Source organism: Sitophilus oryzae, unplaced genomic scaffold (assembly GCF_002938485.1).
Source record: "Sitophilus oryzae breed Bouriz unplaced genomic scaffold, Soryzae_2.0 scaffold_119_pilon_pilon, whole genome shotgun sequence".
Classification (NCBI taxonomy): Eukaryota; Metazoa; Arthropoda; class Insecta; order Coleoptera; family Curculionidae; genus Sitophilus; species Sitophilus oryzae.
In genome coordinates this window covers 1,942,776-1,965,707 of record NW_022145837.1, presented here as the reverse complement: position 1 = coordinate 1,965,707, position 22,932 = coordinate 1,942,776, and the positions used below count along the sequence as shown (strand labels likewise).

General features: G+C 30.1%; 2 protein-coding genes and 2 long non-coding RNA genes across 5 annotated transcripts in view; 2 read left to right on the top strand and 2 right to left on the bottom strand.

Moving 5' to 3' along the window:
* LOC115891874 (zinc finger protein OZF-like) overlaps nucleotides 1-22,932 on the top strand; it is a 203,506-nt gene that overhangs the window by 5,826 nt on the left and 174,748 nt on the right. The gene's annotated exons all lie outside the window — the stretch shown is intronic.
* On the bottom strand, nucleotides 3,771-6,305 carry LOC115891888. The gene is made up of 2 exons (XR_004051930.1): nucleotides 6,196-6,305; nucleotides 3,771-4,046 (listed from the first exon to the last, which is right to left on the bottom strand). It is a non-coding gene; the product is annotated as an uncharacterized LOC115891888 (long non-coding RNA).
* Nucleotides 7,161-8,519, bottom strand: LOC115891881. 2 transcript variants are annotated; one of them, XM_030912480.1, is made up of 5 exons: nucleotides 8,211-8,519; nucleotides 7,934-8,152; nucleotides 7,685-7,777; nucleotides 7,545-7,601; nucleotides 7,161-7,445 (listed from the first exon to the last, which is right to left on the bottom strand). In XM_030912480.1, exons 1-5 carry the CDS (start codon nucleotides 8,349-8,351, stop codon nucleotides 7,251-7,253), a joined length of 705 nt encoding a protein of 234 aa, XP_030768340.1. In that variant the 5' UTR covers nucleotides 8,352-8,519; the 3' UTR covers nucleotides 7,161-7,250. The 2 variants fall into 2 exon arrangements, with proteins under 2 accessions (XP_030768340.1, XP_030768341.1); XM_030912481.1 differs by having other exon boundaries at nucleotides 7,310-7,441.
* LOC115891890 lies at nucleotides 15,936-17,754 on the top strand. The gene is made up of 3 exons (XR_004051932.1): nucleotides 15,936-16,062; nucleotides 16,560-16,694; nucleotides 16,870-17,754. It is a non-coding gene; the product is annotated as an uncharacterized LOC115891890 (long non-coding RNA).

The following is a 22,932-nucleotide window of genomic DNA, read 5'->3' as shown; positions in this document are numbered from 1 at the left end:
CAGCTTTAAACGTCAAGCAGTTTAAGTAGAATCGTGATTACTCAATGGTCATATTTTATGAAACACCCTGTATAAATTTATAAAAAATCTTAAAATATGTAAAACAACAAAATAAAATATACGTGTTTAAAAGTTTTTTCGAAAAACTCACCGGTTTTTAAATAGAAAATATGTTAATATTTGAGGGATAGTTTCACCCCCTTAGAATTCGAGTTTCGAAAAATCCCTTCTTATCGAACCTCTGCACCCTAAAGTCAATCTGTTTTCCAAAAATCAGCTTTTTACGTCAAGCGCTTTAAGCAGGATCGTGATTAATCAATGACCAGATTTTTCGAAATACCCTGTATACATTTTAAAAAAATCTTAAAATATGTAAAAAAACAAAATAAAATATACGTTTTTAAGCGTTTTTCCGGAAACTTGACCGTTTTTTAAATAAAAAATATTGTAATATTTGAGGGGTCGTTTCACCCTCTTGGAAATGGAATTTCGAAAAATCCCTTCTTATCGAACCTCTACACCCTAGAATCAATCTGTATGCCAAAATTGAGCTTCTTACGGTGAGTGGTTTGACCAGGATCGTGATTAATCGGTATGTTAGTCACTTAAGGATTTTATATATTAGCACAGATAACACATAATAATAATAAAAGATTATGTGTTATCTGTGATATTAGTATAGTTGTCAAAAAAACGACTTAGGGCCGCTGCAATGATGTCTCGTAATCCTGTTGTTAAAACATAACAGCTGTTTTTTTATGATTATATTATTAAAAATTATTTTTAGCGTCTTTTGTTAAAAATGAGAAATCTTCTTTTATATTATGCTCCTAATATAAATTAATAAGCTATTTCAAACTTATGGCAAAACTCTTTCTTGTAATGATTTTCAAATAAAACAATGCTTTTTAACATTTTTATTTATTCATAATAAACTATAACTAGCGTGACATAACTTAATCTTAACTCATCCAGAGTACTGTAAATATTCGTCTCATCTCTAATATAGACTGATAATTAAAAAATAATAAAAACAATAATATAATTTTCATGTAAAAAAACTTATAATATGTATATTTCTTATAATACAATTTACAAAGATTCAACAGTTTTGAGGCTAGTCATCTCATTCCTATCATGACAGTTGACTTTATGTCTCTTAATGTTACCTTTAAATCGGAATCTGGAAAAGAGTTTTATTAAAACTTTGCGAAATCCTACCTAGATTGTATATAGATATAGTCTGTCCAGCGAAAGAATACATGACAGTGACAGTTGTCCCGTTTTATTTTCCCGAAACAATTCTTGTCGCTATTTTTATTGTTGTGGTCTGTCGAACTCGTGTATTCTTTCACTGGACAGACAATATATACAGGGAGCGCAAACTTTTTCCGAATTAGCTCATTTTGGCACACCCTGTTTGATCTAAAAGTGAAATATTTCGTACTTTTCTCCACAAATGTCGCAGCTGTGCGGCTTTTCTTTTGTATGGCTCAGCATGTGCTGATCTAAGTAATTTTGGCAAGAAAAATGTTTCTCGCAAACGTTACATTTAGGTTTTTTTCACGTGAATGTCCTTCTTCTTTCTCTTGTAATTACCGTGGTGGATACTTTTGTGATAATAGAGGCACTGCTTTGTCTTAAAATCTTTTCCGCAGATGTCGCAAATGATTTTTCTCACCTCTAGAAAATAAATCATATATTATGTTCCTGATAGAAATCTAAAATTTCAACTTGAGAAGGCAAATTTTATGTATCTCTTCATTTTTATACAGGGTGTTCTTTAATGACGTGCCAATATTTAATGGGTGATTCATGGACCGATTGTAAGGAAAAACTTCATAATATGATATGAATGTATGACCTAAACATCTTAACGTTTGAGATACAGTTCGTCTGCTGGATCTGTGTTTATGAAAGGAATGCGGACAAAAACATTTAAATAAAATGAGCAATATATTTTATACGTCGACTTGACGAGTACGTCACCGCAAATCGCTCCGCCCACTCATTTTATTGGCTACTTGCAAATTTGTCGAATTTTTATTGATGGGACGCGTCGTCTAATTTTTGACGAAAAACATCGAGAGAATATCGTTTCCCCTCTCACGGATACCCCGTAGCCACAGAACGGACAGACGTATTGTACAGGGTGGTAAAATTTTCTAAAAAAAATGATTTCATAATAAATCAGTCTAATAACTCAACAGTCGAAGCAAAAAGCTTGTAGCTTCCCTGATAAACAATTTAAACGAATAATCTTCATAATGGACTAGTTTTTGCCAATATGTAAAATAAGCTATAAAACAAATAAATCAGTTAATTGCTAAAATATTAGTTATTAAATTAAAAATAAAACGTAAAACTCTTTAAAAAATTATATAACAAATATATTGTTTGTCAATTTTAAATTAAGGTTCATCTCATAAATTCATCACAATCTGGCAGCGCTGTCGCCATCGCTTGTCACTCAAAGTTAATCACGTGCAAAGTTCATCAGTTGCGCCCCGGTGGTACGAAAGTACTACCATTGCACGCAGGCCGCTATCTCCCGTTCGGGACTTAATATCTAACCGACATTTTCCGACAAGTCGGAATTAACTATCTCTGCGTTGTGGTTGTCATTTTGTGGATCTGCTCCAAGAACAGTAAACTAATAGGATTGCTCATCCTCTCATAAGACGTACGTTCGCCTCTTTCCCGCGCTTCAGCTGACAGTTGTGACGTCATTGTAGTCCCTTGTCAAAGCCTTCGTGGCCTTGTCATGATAGTGTGTATTATTAGTTGCCTATGGTAAACTTATAAAAATAACAGCTGAGAAATTTTGAGTTAATTATTTTGTCAATTTTAAATGTGAAAAAGGTGTCTTTAAAGTTTTTAGAGCTATAGAGTGTATAAATACGTTCATTTTGTGTTGTGGATTGTGACAAAGTGCATACTAGTGCCCACGATTTTGTTTTATTAATTATTTTAAAGCAAAATATGGAAGTACTCAAATAAGTAAAGTATTTTCTATACTGCATACATATAAGGTGTTTAAATAAATAAACTAAATAATGAACGTTTTGCATTCGGCAACCAATAATGCACGTGTGTGTATTATTGGTTGCCGGATAAGGACTAATAACCATGACAAGGACTACAATGACGTCACAAAGCGAGTAGTTTTCGCATGCACCTGGCGGACACTTTTGGCTGAATGAACAGTACTATTCGGTTAACTGTTCTTGGATCTGCCCAAGCTCACCTGATGATGGAGTAGGGCTCCGAAACCGGTAGTGAGAGCAGGTTGACCCACATTATGACAAACACAGCGTAGAATTAAATTTCTATATAAGCAGTTATGGCAAGAATCCTTATATAATTTTATTATATACCTACACTGCATGAAATTTGTTTTCTATTTTATAATATCAGTTATTATATATATATATATATATATATATATATATATATATATATATATATATATATATATATATATATATATATATATATATATATATATATATATATATATATATATATATATATATATATATATATATATATATATGAAAAAATAGATTTTTAGAAAATTTTACTCACCCTGTATCTCAAAAACAGTTTAAAACGTTTAGAACTCATATTTCTATTAAGTTTTTTTCTTAGTTTCTTAGAATAGGTACAGGAATCACCCCATTAAATATTAGATTATCCCGATAATTATTAAGCCATTTCAAATTTATGGCAAAACTCTTTCTTGTAATAATTTTCAAATAAAACAACAATGGTTTTTAACATATTTATTTATTCATAACAAACTATAACTGGCATGAAATGGCTTAATTCTCATCCAGAGTATTTCGAATATTCGTCTCATCTCTAATACAGAGTGATAATTAAAAAAAAAATAAAAACAGTATAATAGAATATATTCATGTAAAAAAAACTTATATGTATATTTCTTATAAACAATTTACAAAGACTCAACAGTTTTATGGCTAAATTCATTACTATAATGACAGGTTGCTTTATGTCTCTTAATGTTACCTTTAAATCGGAATCTGGAAAAGAATTTTAATTAAAACTTAGCGAAATTCTTCACAGATCATATATGTTTGATATCAATTAAACTTTTAGTAACGTAATCGAGGGCGCGATTTTTAAATTCATTGTTGCCAACCATGGACATATTCGGCGCCGGGCTGACTAACTGGAATTTAAATTTCGCGCTGGAGATTCAGGTGGTAGCTCTGCTGTAAAAAATGTCAAGTGGCCGCATTTATTTATTTATTTCCTGACATTGTCATTCGTTTTGACACTTGAGTCTTGTATTACGAGTTTTAAATAAATAGTATTGTGGTGCGTTTAAGCTTAAAAAATGTTTACTAGCAGACCTTGCAGTCGAATATTGTTCTTTTTAGAATTTCTTTTAGTGCGAAGTGTACAAGATAGCTTAATAGCCGTAAAAAACTTATCGCAACTTTATTAGAATATTTTGAACGGAAAGTAATGGTCATTTATGTCGCTTAAGTGCCGTTAAGAAAATGGGTTTTGTTGATATAAATAGAAACTGTTGTATATGTTTATGATTAATTTATTTTTATTTCCTAAAATATTTTGATTAAAAGAAAATAAAGTGGGGAACGCTGTGCCGGTCAAGCTTAATCACGTGACTAAAAGTTTATTTGATATGAACTATACAGGGTGGCGCACCTCATTCGCCTCTGTTGATTATACGAAAACGGAAAAATGTAGAAACAAAATATTTTATGGGTACATGTGGGAAGGCAATGTGCATAATTTAAAATTATTTTGAGATGTACAGAGTTTGTCAGAACTAAGATCCATACCAAAGTTATGTTTTTTCTTTATTTCATTTTTGGATTCTTGGGCATAAAATAAAGCATTTATTATAAGGGTTTAATATGTTTAAAAGCTTTGGTTTTTGAGATATTTAGGGGAGTTAGCCTGAAGGGTTTATGCTCCAACATATCCAAATAGGAATTTTCTTAACAAGCGTTCCTTTGAAGAACAACTTATCCTATTTCGCAGAGCTGATAGTGTGGTATATGAAAAACCTATTAGGCAGAAATCTGTTGTTAGAAGTGAAGAAAAAGAATTTGCCTTAATCGGTTCTTTTATAGAAAATCCAATATTTCTAAAAATCATCGTAATATAAATAAAAAAACTAGTTTTTTATTTTTCTTGATAAAATAATAAATACTTACTTATTAAACTATTGTAGGAAAATTAAATAAAAATAAACTGTTATAAATTTAAGTAAAGTCCATAAACTAATACCGATTTTGAAAATGGCTAGTAAGTGTCACTAGAAAATTGCCATGGCGACACCAGCCATCTTGATTACAATTTTATTGAAAAATCGCATTTTATTCCAAATCTGAGCCAAATAGGTATAGAAAACCCTAATACAGTTTGAAAGAGCATTTAAATCTGCTTCGATTTATTTTAAAAAATACAGGGTGTTGTATTTGAAATAACGAAGTTTTTATGTAAAATAAATATTTAAAATAGACAAGCAATTTTTGAGACCCCTGTATACGTTTAAGGAAGCAATAATTTTTTTAGTAAAGTTTATTTCCCCGGCTTCAAAGTCAGCACAAGAATTAACTCTGAAAAATAAAGTACAGGGTGTTGACAAACTTTTTATTATAGCATGCATATTTAAATATCTTTAAATATCTCAAAAACTAAAGCATTTAAACATATTTAACCCTTATAATAAATGCCTTATTTTGTGTCCAAGAATCCAAAAATGAAATAAAATACCGGGTGTTCCATAAGAAAAAATATAACTTTGCTAGATCTTAGCTCTGACACACCCTGTACATTTGAAAATAATTTTAAATTATGCACATTATCTGTCTCACATATACCCAAAAAAATATGTTTCTACATATTTCCGTTTTCGTATAATCAACCGAGGCGAATGAGGTGCGCCACCCTGTATACATATAGTCTAACCAGCAAAAGAATATATGACAATGACAGTAGTCTCGTCATTTTAATACCAAAACAATTTTTATCGGTATTTTTATGGTTGCGGCCTGTCGAAATCGTGTATTCTTTCACCGGACGAACAATATATACAGGGTGCGCCCATTTTTTCCGATAAACCCGATAACTCCATTTGTTGGGCGAACATTTCGGCACACCCTGTATAATCTAAAAAAGCGAAATATTCCGTACTTTTCTCCACAAATGTCGCAGCTGTGAGGTTTTTCTTTTGTGTGGCTCAGCATGTGCTGGTCTAACCTAAATTTGTGCCCATAATGTTTCTCGCAAATATTACATTTATGTTCTTTTGAAGAGAAACATGTTAACTTTCTTATCTTAAAAATCAATCATATATAAGTAAAAACTGTATATACAGGGTGGTCTGAATTGTGTTTTCGAAGGAAACTTTGTAGCATATTCTACATTTTGTAGAATATGTAAAAGAAACAGTAGAGGTTCATTTTTATTTCGATTTTTTCCAAATAATTTCTTCAATTTCAGTCTTTGCCACGAGAAATTTGATTTTTTGATATGGACTTTTTACTTATTTTTTCTGCAGAATATGCTATCCCTAAGTTTTCCGAATACCACCCTGTATATTGTATATTTAGTAAATAACAAGTAATTTATACCCATATGGCTGACAAGATGGTGTTTTAGAAGCGTCACAGATGTCGCCTTGTACCCACAGTGTTCGCGACTCTGATATTTTTTTCGCCGTGTATTGCTCTATGTTGATAGAAATTGCCAGCAGTCTTGAATGTCTGTAAGAAATAAGATAATATTAATTATTGGAACTGTATAAAGGTTTTAAAATAAGTATAGAGTATATTATATTTTTAGACAGTTCAATAAAATAAAAAACAACAAACTCTACTCATAAACAAGAAAAACCCTATAAAACACATGAACATGGGACACCCTGTACAGTCTGTCCAGCAAAAGAAAGTGACAGGTGACAGTCTGTCATTTTCATTTCAATAAAAAAATAATTTTTCTGAACTTTTTGGATATTGTCTGCCAAAATTCTATATCCACCTCACTTGGACAGACTGATATAATAATTTGTCTATTACCTTTGAGCAAATGTCACACATATATTGTTTCACATCAGAATGCTGAATCTTGTGATTATCCAAATCGTGCTGGGAATACCTTTTCTTACAAATTTTACAGGAAAAAGGCTTGGTATTTGTGTGCATATTGATATGACGTTGTAAAAACTTCCTGCGCATAAACGATTTATCTTAAAAATGAGAAATGATTTTCATTAAATCGTATTCGTTATAAAATAACAAATCAGTACCGCACATGGTGCATTTGTGTTTCTTTTCCCTTGCGTGAATGGCTTTTTCATGGTACAAAACGTTACTTCGGCTTTTAAATTCTTTCCCACAATAAGAACATGCTAATGCTTTCCTTGGAGTTGGCGCTTTACCTTTCTTGAACACAAATAAAAAAATTAGGTTACTGTATCACAGGATAAGGTTGCCAGATGAAATTTTGCAAATTCTAGAAAAACAATATAATATTATACTTACATCACCTTCTTGATTAGAAGGATTACTGTCAATATCATTCTCAATTTTTACAGTTACCTAAAAGAAATTTAAATAATTATGTTTCTATTACAAAATTTAATACTTATAGAATATTCTAATAGCATACTAAACATACTTACATCATTTTGAATGTTATATGTATCTTCCTCAAATTCTATAACACATTCATTATCATTTGTACATTGTAAATCTTCCCTCATTTGTGTATTAGCCTAAAAAAATAATAAATAACAATTTACTACATGTTAGAGCTGTACATCATTAACAATATACTGTTTATTTTATAATTCTACCGCTAAATATTAAATATTTTACACAAACAAAAGGTCTACAATCTCTAAAAACAAAAAAATTGAAGTCAGATTTACCTCTTCTATATTATTATCTACATTATTCTCTACAGAATTATCACTATCAGGCTCAACAATTTCAACATTTGGAATTTTACTGGCTTCATTCAGTAATATCACAATTTGTTGCATTTGAGATTCAATTTTTTTTACTCGCTCTCTGAAATCTATCGCTGTTTTTAGGTGCTGATAACATTTCAAACACAATTCTGTAGACAATGCTGAATGGTGTACAAACTAAAAACGTTGTACTCCTATAATATTCGCTATAGGCGAGTAAAGGTATTTTCATTACTTGAACTTGTGTTATTTTGCTCAACTGTTTAGCAATAAGGGTGTCGTTGTACATTGAAAAAGTTTGTTGTTCATCGAATGGTAACAAACATGTTCTACAAAACTTTTTAAAATCGGAGGTATACGAAATTTTATCAGACATTGTTAATATTCAGAGATTACAGTTGCCGTTTTAATACAATTAAACGGTATAATATTTAATATGTATCGACCAGAACAATTTTATTTCCGTCAACACCTTGGATTTTAATATGTTTTATACTATTACCAGATTTCAAAAACATTTAAAAGCTTAGTTTAAAGCCCCGTTCTCAGAACTGCGACTGTCGCCAGCGACACGACAAAAGAACCAATCAGATTTGTACAAAATTCAAACAGCTGTCAATTTTAAATTTAGTACAGCTCCCATTGGTCGTTTGAAGTGTCAATCAGTGTCGCTGTCGACACGACGCAGTTCTGAGAACGGGGCTTAAAGCCCCGTTCTCAGAACAGCGACTGTCGCCAGCGACTGTCGCCAGCGACACGTCAAGAGGACCAATGAGATTTGTACAAAATTCAAACAGCTGTCAATTTTAAAATTTAGTAAAATTTTTACGGGCTTTCCAATCTAAACTTGTTGCATTTATCTATGGGATTGATTGACGTATTCAATTATTTTTGGTCACTTCCTGTTTCACCGGAAATGACTGCAACTTTTGATTTTTAAAGGCACCCTCGGTATATTTTTACTTTATTCGATAGGAAATGACACTCTGAATAGAATAACATATCATTCGTCAACTTTTGACATTTTCGCTTAAAAATCGTATTTTAAATTTCAATCTAGAGTACCATGGCTGTGTTAAAAACACTAATTTTTAATAAAGGAGCCTTGGAAAAATAGATTTGATCGTCTAAAGTTTTTCGTGTTTTGTCCTGGCTGCTTAAAAGATGCCCAAATCGTATTTTTAATTATTTCTCAATTTTTTCAAATGGAACAAGGGTGGCTCATCAGCATATTTGGAAAAAGCATTTTTTATGAAGAATTTTGTACCACACACTTGGTATTTTGAGTCAAATTGTAGTTATGAACCGCATATAACAATAAAAAATTTAAAATAAAAAAATCCTTTTTTTTCTTTTTTTATCTATTGAAAACGTGCAGTTAATTGCCCATTTCTGAGAAGAATTTGATCAAATGAAAATTTGAAATTTTAATTTTAATTCTAAAAATAGAAACGATGTCTATAAACTCACTCCAAGACAATAATTAAAACGATATAGACACTTCGTAATCCATTGCAACAGTTGACACAATTATCTCAAAGAAATAAAAAGGTACAAAACGATACTTAATAAATGAATATATTTAAATTATAAGATTTGTTTTTGGGTGGTACTGTGTTACTGTTTAATAATAAATCATCCTTTCACTTGATAAATATGATAAATATCTTGCTATCTATAGATACGATTGAATGCAACAGTTTTTAAAGGGAGTTGTTATAATATTTTTACTTACAGCTGATATTCTAGATAATTCTTATTGTTACATCAGGTAACTTATTCCAAAGGTAAATTAGAACCTTTGCTCTAAAAATTATGATTTTTAGTCTATAAACTTCAAAATAAAAACAGAAAAATTATACAAAAGAACATTATTTGTAACTTGGCTTAAATAAAATACTCAAATGAAAAATAGTAAGCTAGAAAATGATTAAACATGAAAATGATACAAATGAAATAAAATATACAGGGTGTTCCTTAATGACATACTAATATTTAATGGGGTGGTTCTTGGACCTAATCTAAGAAAAAAAAACTAATAACATTTCTTCCTAAATCTGAAGAAAATCTCTTAAAAAGTCTAATTGATAAATTAAAAAAGAAAATAAAAATATTTTAAGAATTTATGTCAAATTAAGTACACTTTCAGTTATATAATATACCTGCATTAATGTTAATACAGCCTAACCAAAATGTAATACAGCTCAGGTGCAAGGAAGAAAATTGGGCAATTTAAATTTTATTTAATGGATAATAAGGAATAAAAAATACTTACCAATTTTTATTTTAAATTATTTTTTAATCTCTAAATTTATTTTGTAAATAATTACTGTTAGGAAATAAACGATTTTTTTCAAATTCAGTCAAAACTTAAATACATTCATTTCACATACATCTATAAATTGTTCTAAGATATCCTGTAGGTATCGCAGTTTATTATGAAATAACGCACAGAACTAAAAATATTGCTTTGTTGTCTGTCATTTTAATTCGTATCTAAATTATATTTTCTGTCATTTTTTAGATGTCTGTTTTCCCTTTCTCGTAGGACAAACTTTAGATATTAGTTAATATAAAACATATTCTATCAACTTAAAATAAATGTTAAAGTTTTTATTCGATAGAAGAAATATCCTTACAATTTCTATTTATATATTTGTATAGTTTATATAGATATAAATAACGCCTCATAATGTTAATCTTAATGCTAATCTATGTTTACTTCTTTTTTTCGCAATGTTCTGTCAATAGCAATTTTTATTAAAAAAGCAAGTCATTTTATATGCTAAACTAGTTAAATGATATTTTTAAACAACATTATAAAAAAATATACACTTTGCATACCTAGAACATGACATTTTTACACGTGTAAAAAACGTAAAAAACATATGCGTATAAATAATATAATCGGAATCAGTTTATAGTGTAATAAGTAATAACTGCTGGTAATTTTATAGATTATATATTTCGTAAACCATATTCCAAGTCATTTGCTTGACTTTTACCTTGGTTATAATTCTTTAGGTGTTGTTGGAGACTACAATTTGATTTTTATTTTAATATAATAATAGCTCCCGTATATAGCGTTTAACGCCTTGGGAGTAGCAAGGTACAGCTTGCCACACTAGAGCCGTTCGGTATACAAGGAAGGTAATGTGGCTAGCACTACGCTTCAACCGCCTATTATTACCTCAGGATTGTGAATCCCAAGTACTCATTTAAGGCTGAGTCGACCTAGGTACCCAAACTATTTTTATTTTAATAAAAATAGTCGGTTGATGCAATGCCGGGTGTGGGAATCGAACCGACTACCTTGAGATTGGTAGACGAGAGTCCTAAACGTACCTCTACGCCATCGGGCACCTTGATTTTTTTTATTTTTATTTTAATGGAAGAGTAAATAAACTATTTTCAATATCTGGCCTGCAATATTTTATAATTTAAAAAAATTAGGTAAGGTAATTTTCTTTAGATTATATTAGATTTTTGAGGTGGTTATCAGTCTGTTCCATTGCGACCTTTTCAGATCTCTTGTGGTCCTCTTCTGATTCTTAGGTTACATTCTCCAGACCTGCCCTTCTCAAAAAGTCTAACAATTTGGAGGCTAAACCCTCCATTTAACTCTTTGTAAATGATATATCAGTGATTATACAATGAAGTAAAATTGTATGACCGAGGTTTCCTCGAATGATCATCCGATTATTGCAATCCTCGAGGATCAATACTCGAGGAATAAAATCATCTAATTTTTCACAACACTAGAAAATTTTATAACCGAGGATTCCTCGGATGATCATCCGATTTTTGAAATCCTCGAGGATCACTCGAGGATAAAAATCATCCGATTTTTTCCAACACTAGAAAATTATATAACCGAGGATTCCTCGGATAATCATCGGATTATTGAAATCCTCGAGGATTAAAATCATCCGATTTTTTCCAACACTAGAAAATTTTATGACCGAGGATTTCTCGGTCATCCAATTATTGGAATCCTCGAGGATCAATACTCGAGGATTAAAATCATCCGATGTTATCTAACACTAGACAATTTTATGACCGAGGATCAGAGTTCGGAAAACTACATTACTTTTAAAAACTACATAAACTACATTACATGTAGTTAAAGTAGTTTATGTAGAGGGTGTAGTTTATGTAACCTATGTATGTAACTTTCAAATATCAAAGGTTTGAGGTGAGGTTATAATAAGTTGCAGCTTTAAAAACACATGATGTATTTAAGAAAACAGAAGAAATATGGCTTTAAATATAATATTTACATCATATTATCTCTATTACACCTCATACAAATGAAAATTATTCATAATACCAATACATAGTTTATTAACGTAGTTTTCATGTAGTTAATGAACGGGAAAAGACGTAGTTTTTGAAGAAAAACTACACGTAGTTAATCAGGTAAATTACGTCTTAATTAACTACTTCCGAACCCTGCCGAGGATTCCTCGGATGTTCATCCGATTATTGAAATCCTCGAGGGTCACTCAAGGATTAAAATCGTCCGATTTTTCCCAACACTACAAAGAACCTCAGATTTTCCAGACTGCCGCACTAACATAAAATATATCTGCCTTTTGTTTTTCAAATTGATAAAATCTGCTCAAAACTTCATCCGTCAATCCCACCAGCTTTAGATGCTTATTAAGCTTAAATTGCCCTGTTAGTAGAGTATTGTAATTATAGTTCTTTAACTGACAGTACTCCTCGAAGTGTTAAGAACTGAACCCGCTGTACAAAGATATACCTATACAATACCTACTGTTATTATTTGTTGGTATGTTAATAATCATAATTTTTAAATGATTCAGCACCATTCAACTCAATTACAGTCATAATAAATTATTATATTCTACTAGTAGCAAATTAATGAAATATAGACCTCCATTGTGCTTAGAACATAATAAAAAACACAGTTAAATAATTAGGTATCTATTTTAAGTATACTTTTGTGGTAGGTTTATTAAACACTACCGTGAATCCCATGTAAATTTTAAAAATGTCAAATATTATCTCCCCAGATAATTTCATACAAAAGTTGAATTACACTTTTTTGAAGAAGCGTTAAAGTTGTACTTCCATCTAGAATTTCGTTTCATTTGGAATCGGTATTTAAATTAATTTTAATTTTTTTGTTTGCAAAAATCTACCTTTAAATTCAACATTTTATAATACGGCGAAGAGAAAGCTATAATTAAAATACCAGCAAAAATGCGAGATTTTGTCATATGGAAACTATGTCATATGGAAGCAAAACCTGTGTGCCGTACCACCGGCACAAAGTGAACTTATGATTACTAAATACCGGCGCTGAAGTCATGATTACTAAATCTCGCTTAAGATGGGCTGGCCACGTATGAGAAACGCCAAGAAAACCGCCTACCGAAATTTCTTCTTTACGGTGAGCTTGTAGACGGTAAGAGGAAACCGGGTGGACAACTCAAAAGATACAAGAATATTTTCCATGAAAACTTAAAGGGGATAAGTATACAGCAGCAGCGCAGTGGGAGGAAGTAGCGCACAATAGAACGCAATGGAGGAGAATTGTAAACTCAGTTAACAATGACAACCAAAAAGTAAAGAGGCAACAAAGTAATGAGGTTTTTGAATGTCCGGAGTGCGGAAGAGAAACAACATCACGTATCGAGCTTTTCGGTCACAGAAAAGCACATGTAAGAAAAAACACAGAACGCTGAACAGGTGATAGGTGGTTTAGATAGGTGGAGCAGATGCATATGTAAAAATCCAAATTTCCAAGAGTCCTATCACCGGTAAAAAATAATCCATATAGTCTAAGCTTCCATCGCCGTGAATCACTCTGTATATTTTACCCATATTACATATAGAAATATACAGAAAAATTGTCTTAAATATGTTCAAAACAATGCGGAAAATAGCATTTAATATAAAATAAAAATGTAGTTGTAGGAAATGTAGAGACAAAAAAGGTCGAAAATAAAATAATTTACAATGACTTTGAAAAGTGAAATATAATCTTGACCCAAAAATGATTGGTCCTTAAGCTTGACTATAAAAATTATTTACCGCTAAACGTTAATTTATATTAAATAAATATTTAATTAAAAATTATTGTTTGAACTTGTTTTACTTTCATTTTAATTACGTTTTAAAGCTATTAGTTATTACAATATGAGGATATGCCTTTTTCTTTTTGTCCTTCTTTGTAATTAAATTATTTTAAGTAATTCTTTAAAGAATTTGCATCATATAATATATTATATTATATTGGTAATCGCTAGAGAAAACCTTCAACAATACTTTTAAAAACAGCAATTATAGTGGCAAATTATATACACTACTAAAAAATAAGAATCTACAAAAACATATTTTTTCTTAGAAATTATAAATAAACAAAAAATAATTATAATCATAAATGAGTAGAAATAAAAAATTCTACGTAAAATATATATACAGGGTGATTTACGCTGATAATATTAGACGTTTATGGAGAAATCCAGTAGGTAATATCATTTTTTTTTAATTTTGATTTGAGCAAATCTACAGTATGTCCCCGGATTCTCTTTGCAAGAGGAAAAACTTTTTTATTATTGAGATTTTGAGAAAAATACATTCTTCATAAAAAATTTTGCTTGTTCAACGTCATATAACGTTATATACGTTATTTTCCGATAACTATATACTCATAGTATCACTCTTTCCATAGCTTTGAACTAAATCATGAACTATGGAGGCTTTCAAAGGCCTTTTAGCCTCCATACTATGAACTAAATAAATGCTTCTTTAACATTTTAAAATAGCAAAAAATATGACGTTAATAATTAAAATTCTGCAATTCTGTCCAAATTTTCAAAAAAAATTTAATCGCTGGTTCTCCATAAACGTCTAACCTACATTCTACCGCGAATCACCCTGTATATATGCTTCATAAACATGAGATAGACTTGATATTATGAAATATTCAGATTGATGTACTGTACGAATTATTTGTTTTTTAAATACTTTTTGCAACAAATATTTAGTAAACTATTTTTCTTCTCATTTATAATTTTTTAATTTACTTCAGTTAGTTGAAACTTTCATTAGTTAAAATTGCAAATTAATATCCTTATTAACCTATTGTGATCTTTAGAGAGAGAAAAATAATAAATCACATACACGCTTTAATTTAATTTAAATTGACAGGTTCCGCGGTTTGCAAACGACAATAGCAAACGGCGAAATAAATAATTCAATTAACTATATTTTCCTGTCAATTGTTCATGCGGGATTTCTTTATGCACCTTAATTTTGCGGTAGCGCATCTATTTTACATCGGTTTAAATAAATTTATAACGATTTTACAGCTTCACATCACACAATGGAAAGATATATTATTTTCTGGGAAATTGCGAAATTTGTTTTTGAAATTGAAAATTATTACTATTGCTATTCTTGTTTTTTTTTGTTGTTGTCTTTGTCTAATAATTAACCATAGATTATAATTTAAACTTTCTTCTTTTGTTTATTTTTTCTTGGTATAGGCTGGATGACTTATACAAGTTCAAGCCATTTAAGAAAAAAGAAGAGAAAGTCTATGTCAATCTGTGGTTGAGCATGCTTTGAGCTATAAGTATAAAAAAGAAGAAGAACATTGTTTTTATTCTGTGGTTGTTGTTCTTTTAAGGCCTGAAATGCGAAAAAGAAGAAGAACGCCGGTAGCGCCATTATGGAAAAAGTGAGAAAATTTTGAACTAAAGTATTTCCAAGGTTGCCAAAAAATTAAAAACATAAATTAAATTGAATCGTTACTAAATCATGATGAATCTAATAAACGTATGGTAAAATCAAACTCTGTTTTCAATAGACTAATTAATATATTTTCTTCTAGATATAGAATTATTTACAAAAAATTACCATTCTGTTTTGCGTGTGTTCAATTTGACAACGTAGCCAGTTGCCAGTACGACCTGAGTACGACATTTTCCGTTGTTATCAAATAGTCTTTTTGTCGCTCTTGAATTTTTCTGGTTTTTGATAGAAAAAATGATTTTTCTGTGTACTATTTGAGTTTATTCTGTTCCTTAAGGTCTGTTTAATCTCCTGAAAATGTAAGTAACTATTACTTTGCCTGTTTTCTATAGAGTTTTCACTTTCAAATATTTCAATTACATCATCAGAGACGTCATCATTTAAAAGCTTATATTTTTCAATTTTCATAATTTTCTTTTTCACAATCGGGTATATGGAATTATAGATACATTCCTTGATGTCTCTATTATACAATAACAATAAAGTTACTTAAATATTGCTTCATATTTAGAAATATTGGGTATTTGTTTTTTCGGTCATTTTTTTGGTAGAGTTTCAAGATGTTTTGTTGGTAATTTTTAGGTGTTTGTGCAGGCAGTCAAAGTATTTTTTACGTCTTTTAAAATAAGTCAGTGTTAGTATACCTATAGGTGTCCCCCATTTTCCACAATTACATAATATGTACTTTCAGATTGAGAAAAATGTTTTTCAGTTTTAATATTACATGTTGTCGTCATATGTTAGTTAAATTTACATTGTTTTAATATAATTCTTTAATTATAATTTTCTTTTTTAGGAGTGTTATTAATAATACACACCCAGCACATAAAGACCACCTAAAAGAAGTGGCCTGGGTCACCTGTTATATAATTCGGATGTTTGGCTATCATTCTGGTTTACGAGAGATTGGTTTTACATTATCTGGTGAAAGGTAAGTTTATTTTGTTACTTAAAAACCATTTTAATAAATTTATTATCTGGTTAATTATTACAGACCATAACCATATTTTTTAAGATATATTTAATGTTAATATGAAACAAAAAAAAACAATTATTATAGCATACCTAATTAGTAAAATTAATAAATTATTTATTTATTTTTACAGATTTTCCACAATAAATCAATGGATGTATACAGTTGCAGGGTAGTACATTTATCCTTTTCATGAATATTATCAACAATCCATTATGATTTTTGTAGAAGCATATTTAAAATTTTATTTCGTTTGGGTAAATATATTTTTACCGATCTTTAATGTTCATCAGTGGATTTTATCATTTTTACATTTAATTAAGTTATTAATTAGTTACGATATTATGGTTTGTTATTATCATAGACAAATTCAGTCTGTTTATTTTTCTTTTGGGCCAATTTTTGCCTTTTGGTCACTTCTCTTTTTTTGGTAGAAAATTTTACTTCATGTTGTTTTGGGTTTACTTTCTTATATTTTTGATTGTGGGAATAATATCATTTATCAATCCTATTGAATATCCCATTGACTGTATTTCTCTAGATTTTATTTGATTGGTAAAATATACCACCTAGTTAGAATTTATGTTCATGTTGTTATTAGTTAACTTTTATTTCTTTATAATAGCTTGATTCCCATATATTCGGCATTGTAGGTATACCATCATTCATCAATTCCATAAAATATTCCTTTGACTGTATTTTTATAAGCTTTCTTTTATTTGTATTATTTTTCTTATGGTGTCGTTCTTCTAATACTCCTTTTTGATTGTTTAATTTCTTGTATAGAATTTTAGTTTGAACGGATTCATTTTCATGTCATTTACATATTTCAGATCATATGCCCTGAATGGCAATTTTAAATATGCAATAACATATTTAAAAATCCTCAGCTTGTCACCGGCTTTTCTAAAAATTTTCCAAAGAATTTTCCTGAGTAACATCGACTCCAGAGCATCATAACTAGCCTCCCCTAAGAGGAGGAGACCCGGGTCACCCCCTAACCCTGATGTTCGGCCATCGATGACCTATGTAGCATGCATAGGTACCCAAGGGAGTCACCACCCTCTGGTTTACGAGCTAGGTGTTCTAACGCTAGAGGCTTCGGCCGGATACGACCTGGCACCCAAGCTACGAGACTTCTTCGTGCACGTATCCCGTGACGACTCGATGTCGCAGGGGGCGGGATATCGGACACATTGAAGATGATGAGGGGGGTCCGCCTGTAGGGGATCTCGGTGGATGTCCGCTCGATGGGTGACGAGGGTGACCCGAGACGAGGCTGCTTAGCTGGGATGGGAACTGACTGGTGAGGCTTAATCGTCGGTCAAGGGTTAAATCTGATGAAGGGAGGCGAACTTATATGCTCTGGAGGATTTTTTCTTATGTGCTTGATGTCTAATTTTGACTAGATATTCCTGAAAGGACGCTAAGCGTAACCTTTTGTTTATTTTGCTTTATTTTCCAGTGTTTATTGACCACATACCTCTTATTTTTTGGCTCTTTCCACTATTTTTGTCTTTTATATTTTCTTTATTATTATTACAATATCATTACTCGTCAGTGCTATAAACTCTTCCCATGATTGTCCTTTTTTGTGTCATTCTTCTGAGATTTTCCTAAGACTTATTTTAACATTTCTATTGCCTGCATAGAATTATAATTTTTTTATTCGTTTTCATTTCATTTTTTTTCCAATTCTCTCATTTTCATGCCATTTTTTCAAGATTTTTTCAATGCATCATAATTCTATTTCATATTTTTTGTCTCCCATATTTTCTCCCTTATTTGTATGTCATTAATCAATTCCATAAATCCTTCCATTGATTATAATAATTCTAAGTCTTCTTATATTTATATAATTTTGTGTAAGTCATTATTCTATGTCAAGATTTCCTTTCTCTAAGCGTTTAAGCCTTTTATTTTTAGAGTTGTAGTTTTGGAATAATTTTCATGACCTTTTCAATTCATCATACCTTTTTACCTCAATTCGCTATACCATTTTATTTTTGTTAAGTATAATTTTTTTTTCATTAATTGTATTTCCAAATCTCCTCTTGTATTTTAATTATTGATTATTTTACTGCTACTCTTCTAAGACTTCTAGGTCTTTCTATTGTCTACATAGAATGTATAGTTTTGGATTCATTTTCTCATTGGTTTTCTTTTCATTCATTTTCTAATTCTCTTTAAAATTAAGTTTTTCAATGGGATATTGTACTGCTTTGGAACAAGGATTTTTTGAGACAGCTACACTTCAATTCAACCACGTTCTTGGTGCTATTAGATTGATTAAATTCAATATTCAACAGCGGATTGGGAATGAAATTCATCATTAACGAAGAAGCTAATAATTTCAGGTAAATTACGCTAAAAATGTTTATTATTAATAAATAATGTAAAACTTAATGTGTATGAGTCTAAGTTAGTCTAACTATTTTTTTTTTAATTTTCAGATCACCAATTTTTTGGAAATAATTCTATAATAACTGCAGCTGGTACTGGTACTTCTATTTTTCCTGCATTGGACACTCCACCAAGACACATCTGAAGAAGATTTTTTGAAGAAGAAATTGGTCTTTACTTTTTTGGAAATTGTAAAAGTAAAAATTTCAAACGTTGAATTCTGTAATTTATACATAAACTTTTTTAAATATTTAAGTTAAAAAAATTCTTGTATCATCAAGAATATATTTTAGCAGATTCCAATTGTATAAAAATACAGAATTCAAAACTATCAAAATTTTAATTTCTTTTTTCAACAGTTTCTTGGAACTTTTATTAACTTTACACTGTGCAATCAAAAAGTTTTCTGGTCAAGCAGGCTTTGACCATTGATAAATAATCATTTCTATGGAATTGCATTAAAATTAATATAATTTTTTATACTCCAAAGAATATTACGTTATATTAGTCGAATACCATTTATAATAATTATTGGTTATAGATAACACTTCTTATTAAATGTAATATTTTAGTTAAGTTGTAATACAATATGATCGCAAAAAACGGCGTCAGCGAAAGCATTGAAATAAAGATCTCTGTCATTTTACATGGGGATATGTAAAATTATATAGGGAATATCATCATGTTTATTTCCAAGTCCCCCAACTGAACGTCGTTTTTTTTTTCGATCATACGGTATATGATAATTATAATATAAAGCCTACCAAATGCGCAAAAAAAATTAGTCTTAAAGAAGTAAAAATATAAAATATGATCAAAACTAGGGGCGGATATGATTATAATCATAAAGTAAAAAACTATTTTTTACATATAACAAACATTTTTTTACACAAAAAATTAGTTTTGTTACTATCAAAAACAATCTAGCTCATTGTTATGTAAAAAAACTACTTTTTAACATAGAAAATTCCTAGTTTTGTACAAGGTATATTTTTACGTTTCACGAAAAGCTTCTTTGAAAACATGTTAACTGTTACTACAATGTACAGCAGATACCATACGATCGAAAAAAAAACGGCGTCAAGGATGGCTTGGAAATTAAGATCGCTGTCATTTTATATGTAAATTTGTAATGGAAATTTCATCAACTGTTATTTCAAAGCCAACCAGATGTTTTTTTTTTTCGATCATACGGTATAATTTATTCATGTTTAGGCATTTTTTCGTTAATATATTTTCTATATTTTGTGTAGAAATCTAAATACTATATGATCGAAAAAAATGGCGTCTAGTAGGCTGGAAAATGACGATCGATGATATTCCCCATATAATTTTACATATAAAATGACAGCGATCTTCATTTCACAGCCATCGCTGACGCCGTTTTTTTTATCATATTGTATAAGCAGAAATAATATAAAATGTATGTATACAGGGTGATTTTTAACCTATATATAAACTTGGGAAATTATTGCTCATGGCAAATAATGACTAATAATGAAAAAAAAAGTTAGTAAAATATTATTGCAAATTTTATTTGCGGAGGTAACAAACTATTTGAAATAAAAACAAAAAACGTAAATTCCATCAAATTGAATGTGCATTTACTGATAAATTGATAAATTTTTGTGAAAAAAAAACTCAAATAATTTCAGAATCTAAAAATATTTTACTAAAAATTTTTTTTCATTATTAGTCTTTATTTGTCATCAGCAATAATTTCCCAAGTTTATGCGTATAGGTTAAAAATCACCCTGTATATATTATTGAAGGAAGAGAAATGTGGGGTATGTTTTCCCTTTTCACCCAAGTTTTTTACATTATTTATAGTTTTTTACGTGTATTTTTCGCCGTAACCATCCCTGATCAAAACGTTTTATAATCATGCGTACTTTCTATTGACAAATAAACAATACGTATGGAAATAACGTATGATCGAAAAAAACAGCGTCAGCGTTGGCTATGAAATTAAGATCGCTGTCATTTTACATGTGAATTTATATGGGAAATGTCATCGATCGTCATTTCCCAGCCAACTGGACGCCGTTTTTTTTTCGATTATACGGTAGCAGTACCTTCATTTTTAAGGATTAAAGCCCACTTGATCATAAAACTTAGATCTTTTATACTGTATATTAGTTTAACAAATTAGAGTAATCTGCATCCAGAATAAATTTATTCCTATTTAGATTTAGGTCTATCTTTGTCAAATATATGTATACGTGTCTATATTTTTATTATGAATAAATAAAACTATTAAGATTAATTGTTGTTTTATATTTCATAATTACTACTTACATCTATAATACACCAAGGGATACAAGTTTATCTCCTTACCCTTATATTCTCCTGATAGTAATCGGAAATTTTGTTGATATAATAATTTTTTCATTTGAAGTTCGAATATCCTCCTGAAAGAAAACTATGATTTTGGACAAGGATTAAAAAATCTAATTTTCATTAAAGCCTGAAAAATTAAGAGTTTATACCAGGAGTACATAAGGAGGTAAAAATAGTTGATAAATGGCAAATGTAACTGGGTCTGCTCCTGGTATCAAAAAATACCTCTTCGCACTCATATGTTCCTGATACAAATTCAAGATTTCTCCGCTTTTTGACAAAACCCACCAAAAATAATTTCGCACTGGCAAATAATGGAGCAACTGACCAACGAGTTAGAATTGCTAGATTTTTTTGGAAAAACGGCCATAACTTTCAAACTATAAGAGATATCGAGAAACGGAAGACGGCATTCGATTGGCCTTTCAACCCTCTATAAGGGTGCAAAATTAAGGCGCGATCGGAGACCAAAAAATTTTTCCGGCAAAAATGAAGTAAGGTTAACCCCTTACCTCATTTTTCGCCAAAAAATTTTTTGGTCTCCGATCGCGCCCTTGTTTTGCGCCCTTATAGAGGGTTGAAATGCCTATCGAATGCCGACTTCCGTTCCCCTCTATCCCTTATAGTTTCCGAGATATTAAGGGTTGAAGTTTTGAAACGAGGTCGAAGTGCTAGAGATAGCAGAAATACCGTTGATCGATGCTATATTTAAATGTGGTACAAATTTGCTCCTTACCACTTCGCTTTTATGTGCTCCTGATAGAAATCGACGATTTTTGACTCGGTTTAAAAATTTTCGTGCAGTCTTTGGCAAAAATTGAATTTTCTCGGATATGTACCAGGAGTACAAAAGTGCGACAAGGTATATACTTAAAATTTTCGTGCAATTTTTTTATTAAAAGACGAAATATCAGGAATTTTTATCAGGGGTATATTAAGAGTGAGGAAGTAATCGTAGGTATTATATACAAAATACTGGTCTATTCTTGAACAACTTGTTAAGTTTGTTTAGAATTAAAATATACTATTTCTTTGATAATTGTTGTTCATGATTAGACAGTATTTCTAATATATTTTGGTACAGTGAAACTCATTTATCATTAATTATAGTATATTAACATTATTTTTCATTAACAATAGTAATATAAAACGTATATTAAATCGAAGGTGTTGATGTACATGCTGATAACTATGTTGACGTAAATAAATCTTCTATCTGGAAAGTCTTGGTTCTGTAAGAAAAATATAAAGAAATAATTAATAAATTGTTCAGTAGCAAGCTTGATTAAAAACTATTACTTCTATAACTTTAAATAACAAATAAATTGATAGGGTATAGGGCAAGGACTGTATTTGGGTATAGGATACATAAAATATTACAAGATATATAGAAATCTTCGTAACACAGAGAACTTTTTTTATTACAACACAAGGAAAAACATTAAGTTGTGTC

Bases quoted from the DNA above. Each gene is read 5' to 3' on its own strand.
- LOC115891881 (XM_030912480.1), bottom strand. From the start codon at position 8,351: ATGTCTGATAAAATTTCGTATACCTCCGATTTTAAAAAGTTTTGTAGA. The intron at 8,153-8,210 runs GTAATGAAAATA...CAACGTTTTTAG, and splicing joins GCAAAATAACACAAGTTCAA to TTTGTACACCATTCAGCATT. The intron at 7,778-7,933 runs GTAAATCTGACT...TTATTTTTTTAG, and splicing joins TAGATAATAATATAGAAGAG to GCTAATACACAAATGAGGGA.